Raw genomic sequence first — 20,275 nt, forward strand, 5'->3', positions numbered from 1 at the left:
AGTGCTGTTATGGAGGAAATTACTGTTCAGAACGATATTGTTTAGATGTCTGACTGATGCCAAAAATAAATGGTTAAAGTGACTGTTCTGCCTGTTCTATCGAATCACGCACGCACGCATGCACGCACACACACACACAAACACAATACAGTATACACACTTGCCCAAGGGCACCCATAATCACAGGCACGTGAGGTGGTTCTAAAAATCCATTTATCTCAAAACTCTCTGAAAATCTCTGAAACCATGCTGTATTCAACTGCTAATGCCTACATAACTACTAACTCTACAAACTAACTCTTTTAGACAGAGAAAGCACACATTCTATTAGTTCTTTTGAGATATTTTGTGTTCACAAAATCCTAGCAGAAAATAATCCTCGGCTCTTGAAAGATGAGCCAGAATCCTCAAAAAAACCCTTGGCAGAAGCTACCTACAGTAAAAAAAAAAAACTGTTGGCAGTGAATGTGTTAAACATCAAATTCAAGAACTTTTCATGGACTTTCCAGGCCCAATTCCCTCAAATTCAAGGACCCAAAACGACTATAGGTTTGAGAGAGACACGGGCCGAGGTTGATTACAGTTTGTGATTGTTTTTCTATATAGCTTCGTCGTCTACTGTTGATGTGATCGCTGTGCTGCATACGTGCACCAAGTTACATTCCTCCTTTGTAATCTGATTACTTACTGTGGCTGTTAAAAGTGGATCTTGAATCTTAAAAAAGAGAGACGCTTGAATGTGTGAACACTTCTCAACTGTGCTGTGATAGAAAAACACACAATATCAAAAGAACTAACATTTCTATTCTTGCACAAAATATCTAAATTCATTAATTCAAAGACCTACCGTAAGTCTATTTACCCTATGGCTTTACTTCTGTGCGCCGCTTCTGCTATCTTTCTGTTTTCTTAGTTTGGGGGCGGGGAAAGTGTCACAAGTTCATAAATGTTGCAAATCAGATGCAAGGGCTTTCATCAATCACCGTTGTGTTAACTCACTTGAGGATATACTGTATAGTGACTTTACAAACATTTATTTACATGAAAATCTTCCGTCTTATCACTTTAAACTCACTTTAGATTGGGAATATCCCCACACTTAGGTTTTGAAAGTCGTGGTCTAAGTGACTTTTTTGGGCACATCTGACGTGTTCTTTTCAATTAGAATCAGAATCAGAAAAACTGTATTGATCCCCGAGTGGAAATTGGGACATGCTACAGCTAAAACATGCTAATCCCTTAGGGGTGTCACAATACACTCAGTTCACGATACGATACGATACACGATATTGGGTTCACAAATCACGATAACGATACGATATTTTAACAATCTTTTTTTGCGATCGATTTGTAAGTTGAGGGGGCATCCTCCACGCTAATTTGAGTCATTTCACCATTTTCATCCTCGGTGTCTGTAACGTCCCTCGTCTGTTCAAACAAAGCAATGAACAGGAGAGCGAGCATGCAATCAGATGCAGATCAGTGCCACCATGTTCAGCTTCTTTTTCTCACGATATGAGATTTCATCTCAACGATACATATTGTCACGTTTTGATTAGAGGTCGACCGATATTGCTTTTTCAATGGCCGATGCCGATGCCGATCTTTAGAGAGCAGGGCGGCCGATGGCCGATATATAATGCCGATTATTATTATTTTTTTCATTCGATAAAATACGATTAAAATAAACTCCTCAAAAAAAGTTTGGAAACGTTATTTTGCTCGATTATTTCTCCCCTTTAATAATACCAATTGGTATTGTATTTTATATAGTTGGAAAGCCTGATTAGTCACCTTTACAATGGGGTACAACTTGTAAGGATTGTGCATTCGTGGAATGAGAAACACACAGCTAAACCTGTGGGTAGCGCCCCCAAAAAATGTGCAATATTCTTCTGTTGGTATTTTTTTTTAAAGAAATCTAGTAGCCTAGATTTCCATTATCCATTCATGCACATTGAAAATCGAATATAACATTATACTGTAGGCCTACATCTAATATAAGATGTTATCTTAGCCAATACAGTAACATGTTTTTGATTATTCTTTTTATTAAATAGAAAAATACATTGGGTTATGCGGTATAGATTTCAGTAGTGACTGGTAGGCTATAGCGAGAGAGCAGTATGTCAGAGAACTCATTCATGCACTGTTCTATACATTAACAATAATAATAATAATAATAATGTAACTGTTTAGATTTGCTGTCATTTGATGGGAGAAGTGTGTTTGCAGAAGATGGTGGTGACTGAGGAAACGTAACGTTACAGTAGGCTCATGGGTGCATGAGAAGACTCACATTCAGTGGCGGACTGCATAATCGGGCACGTTGGGCAAATGCCCGGTGGCCTGGCCTGGCCTGGCCTGGCCTGCCAAAATTTTTTTTTTTTTTTTTTTTTTTTGCAGGCCGATGCCGATTAATTAAAAATGCCAATAATCGGCCCCAATTAATCGGCCGGCCGATTAATCGGTCGACCTCTAGTTTTGATATCGCGATATATTGTGGGACAGGGGTATAAGGGTGATAAAAACCAACGCACCCTTTGGTTTTCTGTATGGCGCCGAGTCTCAGCAGAGCGGCCAGAGCGTTCTTCTGGAGGTCTGATGACAACACCTCGCAGTACCTGAGGCTACCTGGGTAACACATACACACACGCGTGGCATGCACACAAACACACACACACGCACACAAACACAGTCCATTCAGTAAAACGAGAGGTGAAAATCCTGGCACACATAAGTTGGGTTTCCATCCACCTGTTTTATGTGAATTTTTAATTTGTGCATTAAAATATTCACACACACAAAAAACAATATCCAAATATCGCAAAAAAGGTTTTTACGTTTGAGGGAGGTGGAAAAGTTGGCGTATGGATAAAAGGTCAATGCAAACAGATGAAGCAAATCTCCCATCTCTCGATTAACTCTTCAAAAAGCAGGCAGTTCATTCATGTTGCCTTGCTGACTGGCATACATGAACACTCGCTGCCTGCAAGACAACAGCACGTATCAGCTGTTAATTAGCAGAGGTAGACAGCACAACTGGCTGCGCCCTCATTAACAACTCCTAATATTCACATAACAGTAGTGGATGGGAATGGAATGGAAACTCAACTATAGTAAAAAAAAAAGATGAAGGACCTGTTAGAATGAGCTTGATGATGAACTTCCGGACAGCAGGGACAAAGTCTTTCTCTGTCAAAGGCTCAGTGACCTCCTCACACAGGTACCGGCACACCACCTGGACACGCAGGCAGGCAGGCAGGCAGGCAGGCAGACAGACAGACAGACAGACAGACAGACACGCAGACAAACAGACAGACAGGCGCGCACACACACACACACACACACACACACACACACACACACACACACACACACACACACACACACACACAGAAAGGGATGCTATCTGATAGATTCATGATATGTTGACTGTGCCCTCTGGTGGACATCTGCTGTATAGTGCATTAACATCACCTACTGATACAACAAGAAGTGTGATGTGTGCCCATTAACTTCTATTCCCATATGCACACACAAGTAGTGTGTGTGTGTGTGTGTGTGTGTGTGTGTGTGTGTGTGTGTGTGTGTGTGTGTGTGTGTGTGTGTGTGTGTGTGTGTGTGTGTGTGTGTGTGTGTGTGCGTGTGTGTGACATACATGCCTTTGACACTAGATTCGATTCAGGTTTCAGAATGCCAAATTTAAGTTGAGGCCTTTTTCATGCTAGCTGGAACTGAACATTGACCAATTTCAAAATGAAAGTAAAGAAAGAAAGCTGACAAAAACAGCTACAGACAGTATGCTACAGCTCAACCAAGCCAGAGGTAACACGGGGGCTCGAGCCTGCGACCCTCGTGTTGGTAGGCAGGGAATCTACCGCTGTACTACCCAGACTATGTGTTGAGCTACTTGTCTTTAATGTTTTGTAGTAAGAAGATTAAGAAAAATGTACTTGTATTTAAAGGGATAGTTCGGTTTGTTTGAAGTGGGGTCCTATCAGCTAGTTCGATACACTAACTTACCGTAATTAGGTACAGTGGTATTGAAGCGGGGCGCATTGTGGAACGAGACCGCGCACTCAGAGCAGCACCCAAATCAGCCTTTTCTCTGTAAGTATGGGAGTCAACAACTAAAACGTAATTTAGCGACCTAAAACACCTAAAACAACGGCCACCTAAACAAATCGATATCCGTGTACATGCACACTCTATTTTGACAATTTTCAGCGCTTTACTTTTCCGCCAAACAGCAGTTTCATTCGGCACTGCTTTTTCTCCCAACCGTACAACTACCGTATTCCTCTGCTAAAAGCCTGCACAGAGCACAGAGCCGCGGTTTACAAAACAGGAAGGCTTAGAAGAGAGATAAAACACTGACTTACTTTAGAGACAACAAGTCACCTGGCCTCTCTGGTCTGGGACGTTTTCCACAATTTATCCTGGGAATGGTGAAAAAGGTCTGCAGCCAGGGCACCCAGGCATTTAGACAGGAGGCGCATCTCTCTGCCTGTTCACTCTCTGCAAAAGTTCCTCTTCTGTATTCTCTCTGGTTCATAATTGTATCCTCTTGTCACCAAGGTGAATACCATATCATCCTCGCTATCAAAATCACTCATATTTTCGTTCGTGTATTCTATTTGTTGTGTCTTCACTAACAAACCGAGAGAAATAAAATACCCCCAAATAACTGCGGAGTAATCCAGTGCTGCGGCTCTGTGCGGGCTTTTAGCGGAGGAATACAGCAGTTGTACGGTTGGGAGAAAAAGCAGTGCCGAATGAAACTGCTGTTTTGCGGAAAAGTAAAGCGCTGAAAATTGTCAAAATAGAGCGTGCATGTACACAGATATCGATTTGTTTAGGTGGGTGTTGTTTTAGGTGCTAAATTACGTTTTAGTTGTTGACCCCCAGGACTTACAGAGAAAAAGCTGGTGAGGCTGCTGCTCTGGGTGGCGGATCTCGTTCGACGCTGCGCCCCGCTTCAAGACCACTGTACCTAATTAAGTTAGTGTATCTTACTAGCTGATAGGACCCCACTTCAAACTAGGGCTGGGCGATAAAACAATGTCGAAAATTTTCACGAAAAAAAAGGCCACGATAACGATGATAAATTTATGAGCTGTAATTTCGATAAAAAATATTTTCAGTGTTGCGTTCAAAACCCCTCAGAAACATGACCGCAGCTTAGCACAGCAATGCTTATTGTGAATAACGTGTCGTTTTTGGGGGGTATTTGAAGGCAACACTGAGTGGAACCAATGGCATCAATGGAAAATAAACAATGTGATGCACGCGTTTGCGGAAGAATCCCTTCTGCTCAGAGCCTCGCAGTCGGCTGGCTGAGTTGAGTTGCTGTTACTAACCAGTTAGAGCATGGCCTGGCAAGAGTAACATAAACAGATGGAATTGATTTGTACACGGGAGATAAAGCTGCAGCAGACAGTAGTTCTGGTTATGGGTAGCGGTAGCTGGCTGTCATGAATGCTATCAAATTAGCATCTACATCGTGTTAGCTAACGCTAACGTTAGCTTACGCGCTAACGTTAATATCTTCATACTTGACAATCTTGCTAACGTTATGCTATCTGTTAGACCATCTATAGCAGCTATCCGAATAACATTACACATCTATAGTTTAAACAGTCTTTGCTTCCTTTATCAAACCAACAGCAGCTAACTATAGCTGCATAATCAACACCTAGCCTTGGACCAAGACGTTCATTGCATTAATTTAATGCAATGAACGTAATTAATGCAATGAACGTAACGTTGCATTATGTTGTTTTAATGATTAAAACAACATAATGCAATACACACAACAGAATAAGCACACCAAAGACCAGTGGTATAAGGGAAAACAAGTAACAAGCATAGAACAATTATAATAAGATGAAAATGCAAATGATCAAGTTACATTAAAAAGCCATAAGTGAATAGTATGGACAAACAGATGACTAAATAAAGGGTTATCATTTAATGACAACAATAGCCAATGAGCTGCATTGAGCCTCTCTCATGAGAATACTTTGAATTGAATTCAACTTAATTGTAACCGGTCAGAGATTAATAGAGTCGTATCTTATACATTCTATATCGCTCTGCATTGAATTTTAATTGTGCCCCTAAAATTCTTCATGTGCTTTTTATGTGCAATTAGTATTATTGATAAATTTATATCGTGATAAATATCGACATCGATCGATATAAGAAACCATATCGTGATAAAAAAAATTGCCATATCGCCCAGGCCTACTTCAAACAAACCGAACTATCCCTTTAAGTCAGTGGTGGTTGCATTAACATAATATTTTCTGTCTTTTACAGATTTTTTGGGGATCAACGACCAAACAATCTGAAGGCTGTCTATCATTTTAACACGGGTAATAATAGAAATGACAGAATTTTAACGTCCCTGTCCGTCAAAACGACAGACAACACAAAAGACAAACACAACCTCTGATATAAGTACAGAGCATCAAACACAACCAGCAGTTTGTACATTATCGTGTGTGTGTGTGTGTGTGTGTGTGTGTGCGAGTGTGTGTGTGTGTGTGTGTGTGTGTGCGAGTGTGTGTGTGCGTGCGTGCAAGCGTGTGTGTGTGTGTGTGTGTGTGCGCGCGCGAGTGTGTGTGTGCGTGCGAGCGAGCGTGTGTGTGTGTGTGAGTGTGTGTGCGAGCGAGCGAGCGTGCGTGTGTGTGCGTGTGTCTAACCTGGTATCCCTGCAGGAAGGGATCCAGGACAGCGGTGAGGAAGGCCAGTGTTGTGTGTCCTCTGTCGGTCACCAGCACCTCGTGTTGAGAAACCTGCAGTGCTCCAGTCTTCACCAGCAGGTGGCACCCCTCCTCAAAATCCTACACAAGACAAACAACAAGGCCGGCTTATTAGCGGTGTTGTTGGGAGGGTTGCTTTTAAAACGTATTCCCCTACAGATGACTGAATACATGCCCTACAATGTAATTTGTAATTCCAATAGATTACTCAACTTATGTAATGTATTCTAAATACTTTGGATTACTTTCGGAATACTTAAAAATCGTCTTGCCTGGGCCCATTTGTCTGTGTCTCTCCTCTGACATTGCCATAGAGACACTGCGGAGCGCGTCATCATTCAGAAACCACGCCCAAAACGGGGGAAAACACAAACTCCCCCCCCCCCAATCCTGGCATTCTCCTCTGTCGCGTGCATGGCGTGTTGCATCGCGTGTTGCACACAAAGATCATATATACGAAAGATGAACACTCAAACTTACTTCCTTGACAGCGCTAGATCCACATTTTTCTTCTCGCCAATTCTCAATGGCATCCTTGTTTTGCTCGGGAGTACAAAAAAACTTTAATTTGTGATTTTTTTTTACATTTATTGTCTGCGCAGCCCACCACACAACAGCTGTTAGCTATGTTTGATTCAAGGGAAATGACGCTGGTGTATGGAAGTGAATGGAGAGCTTTCCCCCCGTGATGGGCGTGGCCTATTTCATGCAGTGTCTCTATAGTCTTGTGGTGTATGGTCGGTGCACTGCACGCGCTCAAATTGTTGCACTTTAAAAAAAGTGATGTTTCTGGGAAATGTGTGCCTCATATGAATTTTAGAGCAAATAAAACAAAACAAATAAAGGAATCCCTGAAGTAATCTATTTTTAAAGAAAGTAACTGTATTCAGAATACCACCAATTTAAACTGTAACTGAATACAGTTACCCATAAATACTGTATTTTAAATATATTGCAATCTGTGACTCCCCAACCCTGTATATTAGTGTGGTGTGTGTGTGTGTGTGTGTGTGTGTGTGTGTGTGTGTGTGTGTGTGTGATTGTGAGCCAGGGCCCAACACTCTGACTAAGAAGCCACCTAAGAGGACCACAGGTGTGTGGAAAGGGGTTGAGATTACAGGGGAACTACATTATTCAATGCATCATCATGGACCCCCTGCCATGCCTTCACGGACCAGCAGTGCGCCACGGACCACCTGTTGAAAACCCCTGCACCAGAAGTCTGCACTGAAGCTCAGGACAGTGAGAAACATAGCTGTGTGGAATCTGAGTGATCATTATGTCTCATTAGAATCCAGCCAGGTTAAAGCTACAATATCTAACATTTCCAGATTAAAATATCTAAGAACAAGTAGATCTATGTTATATCATTTTTAGTTGTGTATTACATTATCCTAAATGTTTCCAACAATGTTCAAACCCGGAGAAATCCGAGCATCAGGGTGCCAGCTGTTAGCTCGGTCATCTTCCCATTTGAGCAACTAACTTAACTTTTTGAATGTTGAGCACACAATTAAGTTATTTGTCAAGAAAATACTTGTGAACAGTGTGGATAATTAACATGGTCAGGGCAGGACTCAGAACACATGAAATATCTTAAAAATTACGAAATACACTGGAGGGTAGGCTTGAACTGCAACCCGTTATTCTATTGATTGCTTTGTTTTTGTTTTTTGCATTGTTTCATCCATAACTCTCAGACTTTGCGTGATAACATTTGAAACGGTTTATTTCAGTACTGTACAAACGCTGCTCCTCACCTGCACAGTGTCTCCAGGGCAGAGGATGAACTCGTTGGAGAACATGTTTCTCAGGAAGCTGAAGCTGTTGTAGACTTCCTCTGAAACACAAAACAGAGACAAAAAACTAAGAGACACGTTTAGCTGACAGACGTTTAGCTGACAGACACGTTTAGCTAACAGACGATTAAAAACACGATTTCAGACGGCAGCCCGTCTTTATTGTCACACGAACACACTACAACACATGCATGCGGCCACTACACACACTCATGCTGACGGTGGCCGGTGAAATATGTCCTCTGCATTTGACCCATCCAGGCTTGTCCTTTCCTCCGGGGGGCAGGCCAGGAGCAGTGGTCGCTATTTCTTTCCAGCGCCCGGGGACCTTCATTGGACCATCATTGGACCAACTTCAGATGTTGTCGTCACTGGTCGGATGATGATCTTCTGCATGTTTTTAGTGGGGGGTTATGTACGGAGGAACCCTCTGGGGGGTACGGGGAGAACATGCAAACTCCACACAGAAAGGCCCTTTCGATGAGATAGCCCACCTGGGCAGTAGGCACTGAAGATATGGGGGGGTCACAACTCCAGCGCCCACAGCGTCCCAGGTGAGAATCGAACCCAGGACCTTCGAGCTGTGAGGCGACAGCGCTTACCACTGCACCACCGTACCCCTACGTTTAGCTAACAGACACTTTTTCACACCCACTACAAAGTGGCTGGGATCAGTATTCTCCTCCTTGACTTTTTGTAGCCTGGTTCAAATCACAGCGATAACGTGATAACGTCACATTCTGTTTCGCTCTACGTAACAAGCCCACCACAGTCATTTCAGTGGGTGGGAGTACTTTCCTTGACAGTCAACTCCTTTAGCCAATTAGGGTAGCCAAATCCAGTCCTTCAGCCAATCAGCATTGGATCCAGTCAATGGTATATGCTCCTGTTCTTGTTTAATTGTTGTTATTGAGTCTATTTCTGAAATACTTACGGCTGTTTAAACTCTACAAATAAAAACATTACTGCTCGTTGCTTCTCAGACAGATCCGCAGAACGAAAAACAAAATGTGAGTTCAGGTGATATGGATGGTATCATAGCGTCGCTGTCCAATGAAAACCACTTAAAGTCCCTGAAAACCAAAATCCACAAAAACCTTCTAACTATTAAATTTAGGGTCTTATGTGAGTAATTGTGTGGTTCAGAAAGTGGTTGACATTACTTTCAACCCTAACCCCAAAAATCGACACTTTTCTACAAGGTCTGGATTTCCATTTCCTCATTGAAGAGAGCGGTGTGCGCGGTGCTAAAATGCATTATCTTATCACGTCATAAGATTTAATCGAATCCCACACACGCATGCACGCACGCGCAGACACACACACACACACTGACACTTAGACCCGCCCATCACACCACTTATGTATGTGACAGGTGGACCTCCACGCTCCCCCCCACCTCATGAGGACTTACCCGGAAAAGTGACCGGGCACGCTGCTGAATCAAACGCCGGCTGTGTTTGGGCTTGGTTTTGTGTGATTCTGGCATCGTCTGACGTAAATAGATCAATAAGGTGTTTTCGGGTTGTCCCTGGGCTGCAAACTCATTTAAAGTATGCAAATCAAAGTTGTTTCTGACGAGAATAATGTCACGTTTCTCCGAGACTGCTCAACGCCATGACAGAGCCACTCTTCCCGGCTTGGGAGAGTGAAGGTCTCCCGTCTGCGCGTCCCCACTGCCTGGAGCACAGCGCCCACGCGCTGCTGCCTGGCCGGCAGAAAGCGCCCCAGACTCGGTGTGATAATCCTGTAACATCATTTGAGCTTATTCAGGTAAGATATTAGTAATGTAATGACACATCCAGAGAGAAACTGTCTATAATGAAGACGTGTGTCAAATATGACAACGTGGTGTTCAGTATTTTAAGAGCACAGCTTTTTTTTGTCCATCTCCTGAAAAGTTGGCGATTTGGAGATAAGTGGTTGTCATCGGACAGCGACGATAGGTTTCTTAGATCAGCGCTCCTCAAAGTGGGGTTTCATACACTCTAAAACATCTAAAAGCAGAAATCAGATGGGGGTCCCGTGGTCTATAATGTCTACTTAGGGGTCCGTGACATTAAAAAAAAAAGTTTGAGAACCACTGGCTTTGATGATCACATTTGTGCAAACTTCTAAATCAATAATCTACTAGCAGGAGGATAGTAAAAGCTTGAGTATTGCCTGAATGTTAACAGCAGTATCAGACTCACCTTTCTTGGTGGAGGAGGCGGTGTGGATGGCTGAGGCCAGCAGGGCCGGCCGCAGGAAGACGTGCAGCACCTGGTTCCTGTAGGAGGCGCAGGAGAGCACGACGACTGCCTGGCTCAAGAGCTCCTCTTCTGGGGTGCCGACGCCGCGATGCTCCCCTGGCCCCGCTGCTGCGAGGGGGAGGTTTAAAGTCAGTGGGCGGGGCAAAAGACAGATGGAAGCGCTTAAAGGAACAGTAACATTTTGGGAGATTAGCCTATTTAGCCAATAGTAAGATGAGAAGATAAGATGCCCTTCTCTTCTCTGTGCGTGTAGTCGAAAAATAGCGATCCGCCCGTCTCCCGCTACGGCGAGTTAGCTTAGCACAATGAATGGTAGTCATCGGTACTGGCTAGCCTACCCCATTAACACAAGCAAAAATGTGCAAAAGAAAAAACAAATGCTCCCATGCTGCTCACCTGGCGTAATCTGAGCACTGTAGCCAGGTGCAGCTGGAAGGGGTCGACTTCCAGTACCATTGACTACCATTCATTATGCTAAGCTAACTAGCGCTCGCTATTTTTCTACGACACACACAAAGGAGAGAAGGGCTTACTCGTCTTACTATCAGGAAGATTACAAAGAGGCAAATCAAATAGGCGAATCTCCTTTAAAGAGTAAACCCCAAATCTATGGTGAGGCCTGACACCGAAAAGTAGGGTACTGAGTCATCTGCTAATAGGGCTGGGGGGCGCGTGACATAAGTGCGGGTGAGGAGCGCTTGCATTGTGGTCCAGTACGACAATTGCGGCTAGGCTAGTAGCAGCCCCACCAAACTCCATTCATCTGGCAACTAAATGTGGCCCTCTCTATCGGTAAATGGAATACCACCAGGACATAATTTACAAACCTTACGAATGATTAGACGCCACTCTCCAATTCAGCATACATATTATCACCCATGAGTAAAATCTCATGTTTGGAAGTGGTTCACTCTGCTGCCATACTAGCGCCGTCCACTGTGGATTTTGCGGGTAGAGCGCTGTGGGAATCACCGGCAAAACATTTTAATATATTTGGAATGTGTGCTTCTTATTGGAGTATGTGTATGCCAAATTAAACCGTAAGTCATTGTCATTCTGAGTCTCGGAAGAGCTCCCCGATAGGGAGTTGCAGGCTCCGCTAAATTGGCCGTACGCTACATACACGTTAGCAATCACAATACAACAGTACCTACCTCCCGCACAATGTTGTTATCTCAAGTTTCGCATAATCAGTATTCCCAAATATTGCGTCGTTTCCAATACTGTGCACTTATTCAAATGGATCAAATGACTATTTTTCTATAGCCACAGATCGTGCAATATTGCAGTTCAAAAGCCCCGCAAAACCGGCAGCCTCGCCACAGAAATTGCTTTCACACACAGCCAAGCAGCACCGCCACATTCCCGTCCTGGGGTGTGCTTTCAAGTGACATCCACCCCTCCGGGATTGAAAGGCGAGCGGAGGCATTTACACCCAGCTCCTCGCCCAAATGAATATTTTCGGTTAGTGTAGCCTAGCCTACTGTATGATGAACGAATTCATTCAACAACCAAACATCGCTGATGTATGCCAGCCAACGAGGTGCAGCTGCGGTTGTTAAGGATCAAGCTGATAAAGCTGCGCTCGTTAAGGATCAAACTGATAAAACACGAAAGTGTTGTCCACATGCAGCATGGTAACAAGGCTTTCAATATTCATCTGATCGACTTTATGCATCACAGACGCACCATCATGTAGCCTATTAGGTACAAGGCTAATTCTTATCTTTTGGTTCCAGTTTTTTGTAAAGCAAATTAATCCCATCAAGTAGCCTAATTAGGGGCCGTTCTGAAAGACGACGCCCGCATATCAAACAGCTGCAGTCTGCATAACGTTCGTCGGGGGAATAGTATAGGCTATAAATGCACATGACTACTATAACGTTAGTAGTTTTTGTAAGGGAATGCACAAGTGGCTAGCTAGACAGATTGCAGTTCTGGAGCTGGTTTCCAGAGGAAATATCCTCAGACCAACTCGCCACAGACAGCTATAGTCCTCTGAAGCGTATTATTATATCCGTTAATTTTACCTAGGTTACTAATGTCAACATCATTTGAGCATAAAGCCTAACCTACTTACAGGCACGGAGCATTCCTCCTGGCGCATGATTGTATAGGCTACTTTATTTACTTTTACTGTCTTTCTTGCTGCATGAGGTGATTTCCCCTGTAATTTCTTTATGAATGAGCTGAGCATTCGCACTGTTCCGGCTTGCTGCTCCGACACTTTCAAGTGGAGGATGGTTACCTGCTAACCCGGCGCTGTGACTAGGTCGGCTGGCGGGACAAAAGGCGTACAACAATTTACCCACCAACGCGCGTTCACAACTTTCACATTGGAGGCGCGGATCCTATTTTCCGTGCATTTTGCGGCTTTCAAGGCCGGTGTGAAAGCGCCTAGTGTATGTTGCACAATCTATGGCCGGCGAAGTTGTAATATAATCGTCATGTCATGCTGTCTTTGAGTCATTTATAAATGAAATAATTTATTTTTTTATCGCTTTTTTTTGTACCGCTATTTGACATTGAAGTAAACGGCGAGTGGCACTAGTGTACTGGAGTTGGCCGTATTTACCCACAATGCCTTGCAATGCTCGCCCAGTCGTGACAGTTGCCCCAGCTCTATTGGCTGGTCTTTGTGCCAGGTGATGTCACCACCAGGTGATGTCACCACCTGTTGTACTCTATAGGTGACATCATCACCAGGCTCAAAGACCAAGCCAATTCACCTTATGTTCAGACCTTACAGTGGGCCAAATTCTTCCGGGTCCGTCTAACACTTCCGGCGGTCACGGCGCCAAATATGAAAGAACGTCATGAAGAAGAGAGTCGTTTTTGTAGTGGACAGCGCAGGGTGTAAAACAAAGAACGTAGCCTAATACTTTGAGCTCGGTACACAGCAAGCAAGCGAGTATCCACTGTTAGCCAGGTCAGATAACGTTATCGTCGACAATGACGAGCACTTTCTTGTAAAACATACCTGGACTCCAACAAAGAAAGCTTCAGATAGTTGTCTCTCCTCCGAGGCAGCGCGAGCCACTAACGTCAATAAGACCCGCAGACGTTAACGTAATTCCCTGGAATGCGAGACTTAACGAGCCAGTTACATGGCGTTGCATTCTTAGACATTGCCGTTTGCTTTTATTTGGTATGTTACATACAATTGGCTAAATTATTAGTTAATTCAGAGTTACATGATATTGGAGCAGCGCAGCCATTTTTTATTTTATTTTATTATTATTTTTAGCCGGAAGTCGTAGGACGGCCACAGAACCAGGTCAAATGGGCGTGGCTACATAAGGTGAATAGCAATTACAACATGCTTTACAAAAGATTACAGAATAAAAGAAACAAAAAACATGAGTGATAAATAAATACACACCTTGTTCTCCCAGTGCCAGCCGGACTCTGCCGTGGGAGATCCTCACTAGACGTTGATGCAAGGAGAGACTGGAGGAAACCACCTCAGATGCAGGCAGGTGGTCTGGAGAGGAGACAGAGGAAAAATCTATACTCAAGAAGACTCTAAGGTCCAATCTCAAACCAGCCCCTACCCACTACTTCACTACCAAGATCACTCCAAATCAGGATATTCTGATATTCATGTATGCACTCTCCAAATCAGTTAATTCCATGCCTGCCCTTAACGACTTAACTAATTAAAGTAAGTGACACCAGTTACCACAATTTAATTTTTTCTAAGTGTGCTCTGTGTTAATTAGTAGTAGTTTTGTGCCGGCAAAACAACAACAACCCTGCAAGGCCCAGAATTTACTCCCTTAAAAAAACACTGCCCATGTCAGGCCCGGCGTTGGGGGGGGGGGCCTGACCGGACCCCTGACCTGACCCCCCATTCCCCAAACTGGCCCCCCCATTCAAAACAAAAAACAAAAACTTTCTCTTTTTTTTTTCTTTTTTTGCTAAAAACGTTTTTCCGTTTAAAACGGAATCTGGCTGTCATTAGGCATTGATTAAGTGAATGCTATTGCTAACTGTTACTTTGAACATCCATTTGCAATGATTCTGGCTGGATATTAACTATTGTAAATTTGTCACAATGAATGCAATTTGTGCACAATGTGTAAATACATTTAATATTAATTGTCATGAGAGTTGCAGAGCACGAAGCTGCCATCAGAAATTACAATATGGACTATGCCATTGCTAGACATACAAAGAAACCATGATGCAGCCAGCTCCCTCAAATTTATTGGCATAGAAAAAATCCAGCCCAACCCAAGAGGGGGTGATTTTATTAATCAACTCTGGCATTCTGGATATTCCAATTGAACACAATTGAACCTTTTGGCCTTAATGAGACACAGGATTTGAGCTGTTTTTTGTTATATGTTTTTGTAATATGTTTATTAATTGTTTTTTTTTTTTTTTTTATAACTTTATTTTTTTCAAGATGTGAAACACCATAGTGACATAATAATCAAAGATAATAACAAGAATAATAATAATGACAATAATAACAATAATAGTAATAATAACAACAACAATAACAACAACAGCAGAAACAACAATAATAGTACAGTAATTATGATCTGACAAATATCAAAAAGAAAAGGACATCAACACTTGGGTAGGGAGAGAACACACACCCATGCATACTGTCTCCCCTCCCTCCCTCACCCAACCTCACACATACACTCACTCGCTCAGCCTCCCTCCCTCCCCCCCACCCCCCCCCCCCCCACACACACACACATGCACGCACACACTCCCACACCCACACCCACACCCACACACACACACACACACACACACACACACACACACACACCCACACACACACACACACACACAAAAAACCCAAACCCCCCCCCCCCAAAAAGAAAAGTGCTCCCCTATTGGTTGTTGACTAATCTGTTTATCCAATAGCCATCTATTGGCAATCTATTAAATTCTGAATGTTATATATCTTTTATCAAACTAAATTGCAGTGTTTTCCTCCTGTATTATTTATGTTAAATTCTGCCGCTCCTACTTTCTACATAACTTGCCCATTTGGCCCAGAGTATGCATCTCAACCTGGCTTCTCCCCTGATTGTATATGTTAACTGCTCCATTTCTTTTACCTGTTCCATTAGGTCTCTCCATTTCTCTGTGCTAGGGCTTAGCTTCTGAAGCCAATTTTTGGTTATAAGTTTAAGAGCAGTTATCCTTAATATTCTAATAAGGTACTTATCTTCAATTCTAATTATCTCCTTTGGCATCTTCCCTAACAGAATAAACTCAATGTGAATTTTTAGGTCCATTTGTAAAACAAAATCAATTTCAGTACAGATATTTTTCCAAAACATTTTCAAGACGGGGCATGACCAGAAGATATGACTATAATTAGCATGAGTTTCTCCACATTCCCTCCAGCATCTTGATGTTACTGAATGGTCAAATTTAGCCTGTTGAATAGGTGTTAAAAAATATCTCATTTGAAGCTTCCATGAGTATTCTCGCCAGAACTGTGATGCTGTTGTCTTATGTGAAGATAAGCTTAAGTTTTCCCAATCAAATTTAGACATCGTTAAATCAAGTTCTTCTTGCCATCTTATTTTCTCTCTCAATTCTTCTGGTTTATTGTCCCTCTCCAATATATTATATAGTGCTGAAATTTGATGTTTGATACTCACACATTTATAATTTTTAACCAAAAACTGTGTCAGAGGGTGGAAATCTGCTGTAGTTTTCTTCTGTATTTCGCTTTTCTCTATATAACTTTTCACTTGCAAATATTGAAAAAAATGAGAATGTGGCAAATCATATTCTTTTTGTAGTTTTTCAAATTTCACAATTCCTTTATTGTCTATAAATTGTCCGAGTATACTCAGCCCTTTTTGATTCCAGGTGTTAAAAATGCTTCCCTCTTTGTTCGGGATGAAATCAGGGTCTCTCCTTATCTCTCTCAAGACCAACAATTCGTTATTAATCTTTAAGTCCCTCGTGACTTTGTTCCAAACTGTGAGTGTATTTTGATACCATTTATTGTCAATTTTTTGTTTTGACTTTTTTCCAAGGAGTGGGAGTAGTTTTCCCATACCTTTGCTTGTGGACAATTCTATTAATCTCCATTTTGCCTGTATGTCATCATTTAACCATATTTGTAATATCTGTATTTGGGCTGCGTAATAATAATTTTGCAGATTGGGGAGAGCCAGCCCCCCATCCTTTTTGGCCAATTTAAGGGTTTTCATTTTGACCCTTGGCTTTTTGTTGTCCCATACAAATTTAGTTAACATTCGATCCCAATACTTAAACATAGTTGGACTAACATATATGGGAAGTGCCTTAAATAGAAATAAAAATCTGGGAAGTATATTCATTCGGATGGTATCAATCCTTCCAAATAGTGACAAAGGTACTAAACTCCATCTATTCAAATCTTGTTTAATTTTGGTTTCTAATTTATCATAATTAATTTTATACAGTTGATCTATATTCTTGTGTATTTCTATTCCTAGATATTTTATTTTTTCCCTGTCCCATTTCCAAGGATAATCCTTTTTTATCTCTATTGGGACTGAGTCCCCTAGGCTGAGCGATTCACATTTTTGTGTATTCAGTTTATACCCTGATATGGAGCTATATTCTTTGATATTGTTCATTAAGGCTGGAAGAGTTGTTTCTAAGTTTGTTAAGTAGAGGATGATGTCATCTGCATATAATGCTAATTTATGCTGAATACCTGCAATTTCAATCCCTTCTATTTCTTCCTTTTTCCTAATACTCACTGCCAACGGTTCAATACATAATGCGAAAATTAATGGCGAGAGAGGATCTCCCTGCCTTGTACCTCTTCTAAGGTTAAAGGGACTTGATAATGTTCCATTCACTCTAACCTGAGCTTTAGAGATTCCATACATAGCCTGCAGCCAAGAAACAAAGGTATTGGTAAAGCCAAAACTTCTACAGGTCTCAAAAATGAAGGGCCAGGCCACCCTATCGAAAGCTTTTTCAGCGTCAAGGGTAAGTATAAGAGCCTGTTTATTGTTCTTCTGTGCATACTCTATTATATTCAATGTGCGTCGTACATTATCCGATAGTTGTCTATTTGAGATGAAGCCAGTCTGATCTAAGTCTATAATACCAGGCATAACTTTAGCTAATCTGTTAGCTAGTATACTACTTAACACCTTTTGATCTACATTTAGTAAAGTTATAGGCCTGTAGCCTTCACATTGTGATGGGTCCTTACCCTCCTTATATATAACCGTTATTATTGAATTACACCATGTATCTGCCCAAGTGCCATGTGTTAATGCCCAATTAAAAGTTTTTTGTAGAATAGGAGTAAGTTGTACTTTAAACTCTTTGTAAAATTCTCCAGTGAAACCATCACTACCTGGGCTCTTATCTGACTTTATACCCTGAATCACTTTTGATATCTCTTCAATGGTGATTGGTGTCGTTAAACCTTGGCTCTGTGCATCGGTTACTTGTGGCAAATTCAAACTTTGCAAAAAATCTTTCATTTGCGTTTGAGTATCTTCTTTGTCTGAGCTATATAACTGTCTATAATATTCAGCGAATTCTTCTGCAATCTCCTGTTTGCCCGTTAGTGTCTTATTCATAACATTATTCTTAATGCACGTAATATTTGATTTAGTCTGTTGTTTTCGCAGTTTATAAGAGAGTATCTTTAATGATTTTGCCCCTCCGTCATAATATTTTTGTTTAGTGAAAGCCATAGCTCGTTGTACTCTCTCAGTTAACAATCCATCTAATTCCTTCCTTATTTTCTTTAATTCTGCCATTGCTGAGGATCCACTCTTAGCTTTATGAACTTGTTCTAAATTCTTTATCTTTAGTTCCAGGTTTTCTACTTTCGTATCCCTTTCCCTTTTTTTCCGGGATGAAAAACATATAATTTCTCCTCGAGTCACGGCTTTCAGCGCTTCCCAGGTGATAACTGAATTGGTCTCTCCTGTATCATTTATTTCCAAATAATCTTCAATTACAGTTTTTATCTTTGTTTTAAAGTCTTCCAATTGCAATAAAGAATTATTAAGTCTCCACAATGTCCTACATTTTTCTCTTCCTATTTCTATTACCAATGATATTAATGCATGATCTGAAAGGGTAATCTGATGTATATTGCAATCTTGTACTCTAGACATTTCATTTTTGAAGATAAAAAAATAATCTAATCTTGAGTATATGTCAAACGATTTTGAATAGAACGTGTAGTCCTTCTCTGAAGGATTTAAAGTTCTCCAGACATCCACTATTCCAATCTCTTTTGTTGCTCTTCTCAGTATTCTGGCTGCAAGTTCAGAGCTATGTTGTCTTTTACCTTGGGAATCCAGATTTGCGTCCATGATAAGGTTAAAGTCTCCTGCAGCTATTGTTATTCCTTGACTTTGGGAGGCTATCATATCCATCACTTTTTTTACTAAATCTGGCCCTTCCTCTGGGGGGTTATACACATTTATCAATGAGACCATTATATTGTCAATTTTCCCCATCACCATTACATATCTTCCCTCTTTATCAGAGGAGACTTTTTCTGGTTGAAATGCATGCTGGGGCCATATCAAAATAGCCACGCCTCTCCTCGACGATTGATGTGATGAGTGAAAAACTTGGGCTGATGCCAATTTCCCTAACTTTTCATGTTCAGATTTGTTTAAGTGAGTCTCCTGTAAAAAGGCTATGGCCCCCCCTTCTTTTTTAAGTTGACATAATATCTTTTTCCGTTTGATAGGGTTTTTAAGACCGTTTACATTATATGAGATGATTTTAAGGGGCTTCATTAGTAAATATCAGTAAGAGTTCCTGTTTCATACCAAACACCACTTTAAGGTCCCTTTGTTCCTTTTTAACTAAATTCCATTCAGATTTATTACAGTTTGAGTCAACAACCAAGTGCAATAATAATAGATAGTACAATAACTCCATCAATGACCTCCATAGAAGGCAAACTCTACTAGTTTGCCAGGAATATGATCCCCTGTGTGTATTTAGGAATCTTGGGCGTCCCAAAAACGTTGCCCAAATTAGAGTGGAAAACAGCATGCTATGGTCTAATCCCATGAATAGCCTATTATAACCCCCCCCCCCCATTCAAAATTTAACTTCATAAGATGAAATGTTAATTACACTAATTTCTTATTGCTCTCGGTCTAACCAATATCTTTTAGCATGATTATAATTAATCCTGTATTTCGTGTTGCAAGTTAAATTAATAATAATAGTGAAAATAAAAATGATAACAATAACAATAAACAGCCACTATCAATGGCCGTAATATTAATCACACACACACACCCCCCCCCCACACACACACACACACAAAATAAAGAAAATAACATAATAAAATAAAATGATGAATTTCACTATTTGCCAAAGTAAGTTTTCAGTTATTCTAGCAGAGGATGAAAAAGAAAAAAAAAAAAAAAACGCACAAAAAGGTTGTGCAATAGACACCTACATAATAGTTTTTTGCCTTGTT

The 20,275-nt window shown here is 41.4% G+C and overlaps 1 protein-coding gene across 1 annotated transcript in view; it reads right to left on the reverse strand.

The window, feature by feature from the left end:
* LOC310782206 (dihydroxyacetone phosphate acyltransferase-like) overlaps positions 1–20,275 on the reverse strand; it is a gene marked incomplete at its 5' end in the record, with an annotated part of 65,360 nt that overhangs the window by 8,112 nt on the left and 36,973 nt on the right. Inside the window, 6 exons of the mRNA XM_083642888.1 lie at positions 2,541–2,634; positions 3,142–3,241; positions 6,711–6,851; positions 8,531–8,610; positions 10,762–10,929; positions 14,204–14,305. Of these exons, the coding sequence (XP_083499014.1) occupies positions 2,541–2,634; positions 3,142–3,241; positions 6,711–6,851; positions 8,531–8,610; positions 10,762–10,929; positions 14,204–14,305 (685 nt within the window). The remainder of the gene's footprint in view (positions 1–2,540; positions 2,635–3,141; positions 3,242–6,710; positions 6,852–8,530; positions 8,611–10,761; positions 10,930–14,203; positions 14,306–20,275) is intronic.

The sequence above is a fragment of the Poromitra crassiceps genome, assembly GCF_964638095.1.
Source record: "Poromitra crassiceps genome assembly, chromosome: 9".
Lineage (NCBI taxonomy): Eukaryota > Metazoa > Chordata > Actinopteri > Beryciformes > Melamphaidae > Poromitra > Poromitra crassiceps.